The 10,910-nt window shown below is 35.7% G+C and overlaps 1 protein-coding gene across 3 annotated transcripts in view; it reads left to right on the forward strand.

The window, feature by feature from the left end:
- LOC122911612 (zinc finger protein 260) overlaps positions 1–8,636 on the forward strand; it is an 82,853-nt gene extending 74,217 nt beyond the window's left edge. For 2 of the 3 annotated variants that reach the window (XM_044256516.1, XM_044256517.1), the window contains exon 3: positions 5,672–8,636. In XM_044256516.1, coding sequence (XP_044112451.1) covers positions 6,120–7,358 — 1,239 coding nt within the window. In that variant the 5' untranslated portion in view covers positions 5,672–6,119 and the 3' untranslated portion in view covers positions 7,359–8,636. The remainder of the gene's footprint in view (positions 1–5,671) is intronic. The other variant, XM_044256518.1, reaches the window with a different exon arrangement.
- The last annotated feature ends 2,274 nt before the right edge of the window (positions 8,637–10,910 follow it).

The raw sequence follows: 10,910 nt of genomic DNA on the forward strand, positions 1-10,910 counted from the left end.
AGAACCCTGGGATCATGATCTGTGCCGAAGGCAGAGGCTTAACCCACTGAGCCACCCAGGCACCCCTATAGTTTTTTTAATAGTTTTTTTATTTTAGTTGTATTTATTGAGAGGAACAATATGGTTAGTATTGGTTCTCATATTTAATATTATGCATTCTATTTTAAATTTGACCTCATCTTTTTTATCCTTTAGTATCTTTGATTTCCTTTCTTGGATATAAATGTCTTTCCTTCTGAAAATTTGGAAAGCTTATTATATTTTATTATTTTATAATATTCTCTTGGTTGCCTTTACATTTGTAACTTTCTTAGTCTTCATCCTTCATTTCTTTAGCCCCTGCTAAGGAGTTATATGTATTTTATACATTAGTATGTTTTCAGTCTCCCTCCTCTCTTTACCACACAGTTGGTGATTGCGATTATTATTCTAGTTTTAAACAGGATCAGCCTCATTCTTCTTGCCTTCCCCATCATATATATGAAATTGCATCTTTGTCTTTGATTGTGCAGTAATCCCATCTCTCAAAGTCCTATCCATGGTTTATCCTTGAACTTCATTTTTTATTAAAATGTATCATTATCACTTTCAGCCCAGTCTCTCTAATCTCTCTACTCACATACCATATTATAGCTTCCAGAGCAACAGGATCCTAAGTACATACTCTTTTATATTTCTACTTCATGTTTAAGGCATACATTAGAGCTCATTGAGAGGAAGGCCAGTATTTTATCCTTTGGATCTGCAGTCCTCAAGCACAAGCAAAATGATTATTAAATAATCAGTGATTGTTACAGAGCTTCAAGTGTGGATTTACATTTTCAGCTTTATTGAGGTTTAATTTACATAAAAGTTACCATAAAAGTATATTATTTGATAAATTTGGTAATTGTATACAGTCAAAAAACGTACACTGAAACAAACATGCAGAACAGATTCATCAACAGTTCTTTGTACCCTTTTGCAGTTGAACCATGCCCCCCCCCAATCCCTGGTGATCACTAATTGGCTTTATGTACAATAGCTTGCTATTTCTAGAATTTCAGTATAAATGTGGTCATGTACTGCTTAATCGTTAACATTTAATTTCTTTTAAATTTTTTGAAATTACTTCATATTGTATAGATTAATATTTCATTCCTTTTTTTGCTATTATTATAAGTATGGACAACTACCCATCAGTTGATAGACATTTAGATTATTTCCATTTTGGGCTATTATGAATAATGCTGTTACGAACATTCATATATTAAGTCTTTGTGCAAACATTCATATTAATTTTTCTTAAATAAATGACTAGGAGTGGGATTGGTACATAGAATAGTAAGTGTATATTTAACTTTAAAAAATACTCTCAGATTGTGTTCCAAAGTAGTTGAACCATTTTTCATCCCCACCTACTACTCCCATCATTCAGAGTTCTAGTTGCTTCACAGTCTCACACTTGGTTTGGCAGTTGTTTTAGCTTTAGTATTAGTGGGTGTATAATGGATCTCACTGAGTTGTTGTTGTTGTTGTTTTTTATATTTTATTTATTTATTGGAGAGAGAGACAGAGGGAGAATGAACAGGGGGTAGGGGCATAGTGAGAAGCAGACTCCCCGCTGAGCAGGGAGACTGAGATGGGACTTGATCCCAGAATCCTGAGGTCATGACCTGAGCAAAAGGCAGACACTTAACCAACTAAACCTCGCTGGCACCCCTTACTGGGATTTTAATATGCATTTCTGATCACTAGTTAAAATGAAAGTCTAATGTACTTCATCCATATATCTGATGTTGTAAAATGACTGTTCTAGTCTTTTGCCCATTTTAAAAACTAGATTGTTTATCTTTTTGAGTTTTTTGTTAACTGTGTTTTTGAAGGGCATTAGTTTGTTTTTAAGATTTTATTTATTTGACAGAGAGAGACACAGAGAGGGAACACAAGCAGGGGGAGTGGAAGGAGAAGCAGGCTTCCCACTGAGCAGAGAGCCCTATTTGGGGCTCAATTCTAGGACCCTGGGATCATGACCCGAGCCGAAGGCAGACGCTTAAGGACTGAGCCACCCAGGCACCCCTGAAGGGCATTAGTTTTTAATTTTGATGAAGTCTACCATTTTTTCTTTTTATATGAATAGTTTTAACACTTATTTGAGGTCTTTGTTTCAGTTTGAGTGAGTTTTTGCATATGGCATAAAGGTTGAGGGCTTTTGTTTTCTAATTATGTAAATTATAGCATTGATATGAGGGATAGTGTACTACCAGAGTCAGTTCTTGCAATGGTTTATAAGAAATTCAGGAGAGGCACCTGGCTGGCTCAGTCCATAGAGCATGGGACTTTGATCTCAGGTTTGTAAGTTTGAGCCCCACTTTGGGTGCATCAGGGTCCCTGCTCAGCAGGAAGCCTGCTTCTCCCTCTCCCATTCCTCCTGCTTGCATTCCCCTCTCACTGTCTGTCTGTCTGTCTGTCTCTCTCTCTGTCAAATAAATAAATAAATAAAATTTTTAAAGATTGCTTAAAAATAAAATCTTTAAGATAAAATCTTTCAAAAAAAGAAAAAATGAAGCTAAAATTTTGAGAGGGACAAGACAGAGCAGGATCACATGGAAGATTTCCACTTAATGGACAGAAAGCAATTATAAAATAAAGAATTCCGAGGGAGGACAAGAAAACAGCTCTTCACAAAAGAGCTTTGGTGCCACTTATTTCAGGAATAATGAAAGGAAAACTGAAATTGATGGCAGTAACCGTTTCTGTATCTAGAAATGATAGTATCAATCATCAAAATACTGCAGTAAAGCAGATTTCAAAGCAAAAATGACAGTTTTCTGGCCTATTTTCCTTTTTTTCACTAAATCTTTATGTACTTTGTTTAGCCATGTGAAACTCCATTGCAACCAGATAAAAAGAGCAAAGTCTATAGTTACTGTACAGTTATAGGTCAGTTCAAGTTGAAAGGCTCAAGTCAAGGACATCTCTGTAGATATAATGAATTGGGGCCTTTAAAAGTGAAATAGGGGGTACCTGGCTGGCTCAGTCAGAGCAGTGTACAACTCTTGATCTCAGGATTATGAGTTCGAATCCCACGTGGGGTGTAGACATTAAATAAAAGACTTTTTTTTTCTTTTTATGTGAAATAGGATTATAGTTTTATTTGCTCCATCCTTCCTGCCCCACATAGGCAACACTTTCATCTCATTTAACTGAGTCTACTGGTGTTTATTCCCACATTTTATACAGCTATTTTGCCTACTTTTGATTTAACCATTTTAAAACAATATCAGCTTGGGAGCAACTGGCTGGCTTAGTTGGTAGGGCATGTCACTCATGATCTCAGGGTTTTAAGTTTGAGCCTGACAATGGGTGGAGAGATTACATAAAAATAAAATACTTTAGGGGCACTTGGGTGGTACAGTTGGTTAAGTGTTTAACTCTTGGTTTCAGCTCAGGTAGGGATCGCAGGGTTCTGAGATCAAGCCCCCTGTCGGGCTCTACATTCATTGTGGAGTCTGCTTAAGTTTCTTTTCTCCCTATGCCCCTCCCCATCTTCTCTTTCTCTCTAAAATAAATAAAATAAAATCTTTTAAAATACATCATTTATATATATAGTCAGATTGTTAACATGCAGAGATCCAGAAAATTTCCTGCATTCATTTTCCTTTTTATTTTCTCTGGAACTCCTTTAAGGAAATGTTGAACCTCCTAGATGCCTCTACTAACCCACAAATTTCCAATCATTATTTCTTTCTCCCTTTGTTCTTTGCATTCTTCCTTTTTTGATTCTGGGAGATTTCCTGGACTTTTTTCCCCCAAAGCTATTGAATTTTTTAGGTCAACATCATATTGTTTATTGCAAAAAGCATTTCTGTAAGGGTGCCTGGGTGGCTCAGTGGGTTAAAGCCTCTGCCTTCGGCTCCAGGTCATGATCGCAGGGTCTTAGGATCGAGCCCTGCATCAGGCTCCCTGCTCACTGGGGAGCCTGCTTCCCTTCCTCTCTCTTTGCCTGCCTCTCTGCCTACTTGTGATCTCTGTCTGTCAAATAAATAAATAAGATCTTAAAAAAAAATACTTCTTTATAGAAGTTAATATGTCAGTGCTATACAACCTTTTAGCTTTCTGTAATACTAATTATAATATTGTATGTGTGTTCTTTTGTTCCTTTTCTTGTTTTTTTTTATTTGTTTGTTTGTTTGTTTTTTCCTGTTTGATCTATCTTTCACCTTAGGGCTTTCATCAAATTTTTGTGATCCTTAGTGCTATATTAATATTTAACAATGAGGTACCTGAAATATTGCTGTAATCTGTGTGCAAGGTTGGGGCTTACAAAATGGTGGGCTTTGCTGTGCATCATTCAGTCAGATATTTAGATGTTTCTTTTTTTTTTTTTTTTTTTAAGATTATTTATTTATTTATTTATTTGAGAGAGACAGTGAGAGAGAGCATGAGCGAGGAGAAGGTCAGAGAGCGAAGCAGACTCCCCATGGAGCTGGGAGCCTGATGTGGGACTCGATCCCGGGACTCCAGGATCACGCCCTGAGCCGAAGGCAGTCGTCCAACCAACTGAGCCACCCAGGCGTCCCTATTTAGATGTTTCTTTTATATGACTCCATATGTTAATATCTATAAATGTTTTCATGGTCTTCTCATTTTTTCAGAAAAGAACCCCTCCATTGCCTGACACCAGCAACCACCAGCTTTTCTAACAAGCAGCAGTAGAAAGGGGTTGGGGCCCTCGTCTGCATATGAACTTTTACTCATTACCTTCTTTTTAATATGTTACTGTGATCTTCTATGCCTGTCATCACTAAATTTGGAGCATCCCATTTATACCATTAGTTGCTGCTTTTATAATTTTTATAAGTCTCCCCTTCCATTTTCACCCAGTCTCTCCAGTTACAGAGCCTTTATGTTGCCAGCTGTGTCCCAAATAACCTTGGTTCTAGGTGTCAGCCCCTTCTGCTGGCTTTCTATTTAAGTCATTCGATTCTGCTGTTAACTTACAGTTATTTGCTTTCTTTTCAAAATTTCCTAAAACTTTCATCCACTGATATCTCCTCAACCTCTTAATGTTTATGAGCATATGGCCTTCATCTCTTAACTGTTATTTAATGGAGTTTCAGAAAGACACAGAATCTTATTTAACCACACATCCTTTTTTTTTTTTTTTTAAGATTTTATTTATTTATTTGACAGAGAGAAATCACAAGTAGATGGAGAGGCAGGCAGAGAGAGAGGGAAGCAGGCTCCCTACTGAGCAGAGAGCCCGATGCGGGACTCGATCCCAGGACCCTGAGATCATGACCTGAGCCGAAGGCAGCAGCTTAACCCACTGAGCCACCCAGGCGCCCACCACACATCCTTTTTTAATAATAATTCTTTTCATTTCCCTTCATTCCCTTCAATTCCCTTCATCCTATATAATAAAAGCAGTTTAAGCTACATGTATCTATGAATGTTATTTGTATCTATGCTTTCTTTTATAATGGTAGACTAGGTTTGAAATGAGTCTATTTTATAATACCACATTTCTGAAATTATATTAATAATACTGGGAAAAAATCACAAGTAGAGTGATACTGATGATATAACAGCTATTTTATTGAATTTTTACTACATGCTAGGCATGGTATATTATTAGCTCTTTTCAGTGATTCTTTTGTTGTTTGTTCTGTTTTGTATTCCCTTTTAGAAAAGGTCTGGGAAATTTTTAAGTCAATAGACACAACATGGAAGACATGTGAATTAAGTTTCCTCCTTCTCCATGGAAATACAGTTAAGAAGAAATTCAGAAAACCTGGGTAACAGAAAAGTATTTCCTCTAAACACAGACACTAATTTTTTAAGATTATATCTCTGTGTATGGGATTCAGTTTAAGGAAGTTTAGAACATAGTTTATACTTCAGTGTAAGAAAGATCGATTAAGAATACAATGATGTCATATATTTCATTCCAATCTGTAATTGTCTAATCTCAGTATAAACAATGTAAAGTCTTTCATCATAAATTCAACTTCATTAGCCACCTAAGGATTAATATTGGAGAGAAAACACATGAATTTGATGAATGTGGAAAAGCTTTTATTTATGTCAAATGTCAAGAAATACTGAGGAATTCTTGTTGGAAAAAATATCTGTGCATGATAAGAATGTTGGAAAGCCTTCAGCCTGAAGCAGATCTCCTTCAGCATGATCAGATTCATAGTAGAGAGAAACCTCATGAATGCAATGAGTGTGGAAAAACCTTTAGCCTGAAGCAAAACCTCATAGAACATAAAAAAATGCATACTGGAGAAAAATCACATGAATGTACTGAATGTGGTAAAGTATTCTCTCGAGTCTCATCCCTTACTCTACATTTGAGAAGTCATACAGGAAAGAAACCATATAAATGTAATAAATGTGGAAAAGCCTTCAGCCGGAAAAGAAACTTCCTTTCTCACCAGAAACATCATACTGGAGAGAAACTTTATGAATGTGGGAAAGCTTCTATTCAGATGCCAGGTCTCATTAAACATCAGAGAAATAATACTGGAAACAAACCCTATGCATGTAAGGAATGTGGAAAAGCCTTCAGTGGCAAATCCTATCTCACTGAGCATGAGAAAATTCATACGGGAGAGAAACCATTTGAATGTAATCAATGTGGAAGAGCCTTCAGCCAGAAGCAATACCTCATTAAACATCAGAATATCCACAGTGGAAAGAAACCCTTTAAATGTAACGAATGTGGAAAAGCCTTTAGCCAGAAGGAAAACCTCATCATCCATCAAAGAATACATACTGGAGAGAAACCATATGAATGCAAAGGGTGTGGGAAAGCTTTCATTCAGAAGTCTAGCCTCATTAGACACCAGAGAAGTCATACAGGAGAGAAACCCTATATATGTAAAGAATGTGGGAAAGCCTTCAGTGGCAAATCAAATCTCACTGAGCATGAGAAAATTCATATTGGAGAGAAACCCTATAAATGTAATGAATGTGGAACAATCTTTAGGCAGAAGCAATACCTCATTAAACATCACAATATTCATACAGGAGAGAAACCTTATGAATGTAATAAATGTGGAAAAGCCTTCTCTCGAATCACATCACTCATTGTACATGTGAGAATTCATACGGGTGATAAACCTTATGAATGTAAAATATGTGGGAAAGCCTTCTGTCAAAGCTCATCTCTTACTGTTCATATGAGAAGCCATACAGGTGAGAAGCCCTATGGTTGCAATGAATGTGGGAAAGCCTTCTCTCAGTTCTCAACTCTTGCTCTGCATATGAGAATCCACACTGGAGAAAAACCTTACCAGTGTAGTGAATGTGGGAAAGCTTTTAGCCAGAAGTCACATCATATTAGACACCAGAGAATCCATACTCACTAAAAGCTCTACGAATGCCTTGAATTTAGGAAAACTTTCATCAGAACTCACACTTTAATGGTATACTGAAAATTTGTTTTACAATAAAGCGACGTGAATGTGGAAAATACTTCAACAACTCAAAATTTAAATACTAACAATTTTAGTAAGTATCGTAATATCATGAAAACCTCTATTCCCAGAACTCCCACAACAGACACTGTTAATGTTGTACTTTTAGGAGCGATCTCATTAAGTACGGATCCAGTCATGAGCACTAAGCAACATGGTTCTGGAAGGCCTCCCTGATGCATGAAGAGGTATAAAGATTTGACACTGAGAGACAAAATTGTCATTTTAAAAGTGTTTCACTACATGTGTAATCAGAATTATTTGTTCTTAATTCATTTGTAGAAAACAGAGATTGGGATAGAATATTGTATTCAGAAACATGCATGTATTTATAGGGAACTGTTAATTGATAGAGGTGGTTTCAAGGTTGGTAGGGAAACGAAATCATGGATGATTCAAAAAATGGTCTCAGGGTAACGGACTCTTCATGTGGGAAAATAATAGATCTCTGCTGTGGTAATACATTAAAGTATTTATTATGAAATCCAAAAGTATCGAAGACTAAAATGCAAAAAGCAAAACTTCATAATATAAGAATTTTGTAGGAGAATGTTTTAAAACTTTTGTGGAGTAGGAGGGAATTTCTAAAATAGATTCCAGGATACTCTCAAGTATACATGCATATCCCCAAGAAACCAATACATGTGTCTAGGGAGTCATGTATCTTTATGTTGAAGCATGAATTACATTAGCAAAAAAACTGGAAACAAATGTCTATTGCTTGTGAAATGGATAAATAAAATGTGTTATAGGCACATAGCAGAATATTCTCTAGTAGTTGAGTATAACAGGTGATATATATTTAAATATATTAACAGAGAAAGACCTGAAAAGTCATGTAGAGTAAAAACAACGAAGGGATAAATATAATCATAACTGTGAATTTGAATTAAATCAACACTAGCAAACACTAGTATTAAGTGTTGATTATGGATAAACATTTTTATGTAAAACTAAAGAATAGATTGTAAAGATACACACTCGAATTCCCAAAGGTGGTTGCCTCTAGAAAGAATGGTAGTGGAAAAGAAATGGAACCAACCGTGGTAGTTAGATACTTCAGTTTTGTATCTAAACATCTATCATAGGGGCGCCTGGGTGGCTCAGTTGGTTAAATACCTATCATTAAAAAGATTCTAAGTAAATCTGACAAAATGTTAGTTACCTCTGGGTTGTGGTAATATGTGTGTTCTTTTCTTTGTGATATTTCTGAAAATTAAAAAACATAGAGGTAGGAAAGCTGTACATGGAGTATATGTAATAATAGACTCCCAATCCCAGATAGATATTAATATTTTATAGGAAATATTTCTAAAATAATATCTTTACTGTAAGTCATTTCTTAAAATTGGGATGGTAGCTTAATTTAAATTTACTCTTGCATGTGACATCACTAATCTGTGTGATCTCTACTTAAAATTATAGCATGAATGTGCTACAGGTTGGTTGAGTTACACACATTTAAGGATCATACCATTTAATAATACATGCACAGACTTGATATTAAGAATTGGTTTCTACTGAAAATATTTATCAGAAACTTTAAAAGTACACATAACCAGTATTGGCATTAAGGATTTGGTGTTTTAAAATGAGGAAACCAAGTTACCCTTAAATTTTTAAATATGCCACTGAGTAAAATGTCAACTCTCCTTCAGTTTTAACCTCACTTTTTTTTTTTCTATTCTGCTAGATATACTCAACCAATCCCCCATTTGTTTCCTTGCAGAAAATGGTGCTAAAAAAGGAGATCTGAGACCTAAACAATATTCTTATATTTGAAGCAAATCTTTTTGAGGGTTTTTGTTTACTTGGTCCCTTTCCACAACAATTTGACATATAAAAAGTTGTTAGTGCTCTTTTCGAATAGTGATAAAAATGTGTAGCCAACATTCATATCTTAGGCATATTTCAAATATATCAGTTCCTTTTAAATTCAAAATAATGAAATGCTAATAGAACCATACCACTACACTGCTTGTTAGTGGTTTTGATGGTTGGCCTTGAGATAAGATTATAAATGCCAGGGAACTGATTTGTCTGGGGTAACATACCCAAATAACATGTATATCTACATGAATCTAAATTATCCTCTATTTTCTTCCATTCCTCAGTAAGCATTTCTCTCATATTTCTTAAGTGTTTTTGATTGCCTTTGAGCTTGTGCAGCTTTGACATCACCAGAGCAACTAAGAACTCTCAGTTCAGACTAAACTAGGATTACCTTTTGGTGCCTATAGTTAGCTAGTGCCAGGGTGCAACAATGATTAGGATCGTCACATAGAGTAAGATGAGTAATATCTGTGATACTGTATACTTTAAATTTACTCTGACATTCCCCTGTTGATTCAACTTTTTGGTAGTTACTTGTCACCACAAACAACACTATGGTAAATACTCTCAAAATCAGACTTAAATTTCAGATGTTTTTATTTCTGGGGGATAGGTTACAGGCAAGACATTGTTAGATCAAAGGACATAGGCTATTTTTAAAATTTTTATAGATGCTATCATTTTCAAAAACACAACTTTTCCTTTAACCCTGCAACAGATGGATGGTAACATACTACTTAAATTCATGTTTAATGAATGTAACCACTTGCTCCTAGATTTGCTTCTTTGTAAATTTTCATATTGTTAGCTCTTTAATAGACATTAGGAATTGTCTAATTTTTGTTATAAAAATGATTTTTCCATAAAAATACTCTAAATTTCTGTGTAACCAGATATGTATTAATTTTTTCTAAGCTTATGGGTTGGTTAAGAAGATACTTTAACCTCTAGATTGTCTATTTCTTAGGTTTTCTTGCAAGTTATTATTTGCTTTTTTCAATATGTAAATATTAATCCATTTAGAACTTAATTTTTAATGTCATTTGAAATGAGGATTCCTTGTTATTTTCTTCTGGATGGGTTTCCAGTTATACAAGCACAATTTGTTAAAATAACCCATCTACTTAGCAGCCAGTCACACAGTTCTGACACCAACTTGTGGTGTCCACCAGCAGCAATCACGGATTTGAACCAGCAATCAAAGAGAACAGGCTTTAACCCAGTTTATTATTAGCCTTGCCCTGACCAAAACAAACAAACAAACAAAAACATAACTGCCTTCACAATACTGCAACTGCCCAAGCAAGCAGCACAAGCTTCCAAGGCCTCCGTGTGGCTCGGGGGAGAAAAGGTCAGAAGGGGTGTGGTTCACCTAAGCGCTGAAACACTAACATTCTCATCCAGGACATCTTATGATAACCCACTACTGCATCCGTGTGGTGTGCCCCCTTGCAGCACATCCATTTGTAAGACTGATACCCACTTGAGCACAGTGAAACTGCTGCCTTGGTTTCCCAAGATTTATGATGCCTTAGTCCCATAGGCTATCGATGTCTACATGCCAATTCACAGTTCTCCCCACCCCCAACCAGGTACAAATGAGGAATCTAC

This window comes from Neovison vison, chromosome 7 (genome assembly GCF_020171115.1).
Source record: "Neovison vison isolate M4711 chromosome 7, ASM_NN_V1, whole genome shotgun sequence".
NCBI classification, from domain to species: Eukaryota; Metazoa; Chordata; class Mammalia; order Carnivora; family Mustelidae; genus Neogale; species Neogale vison.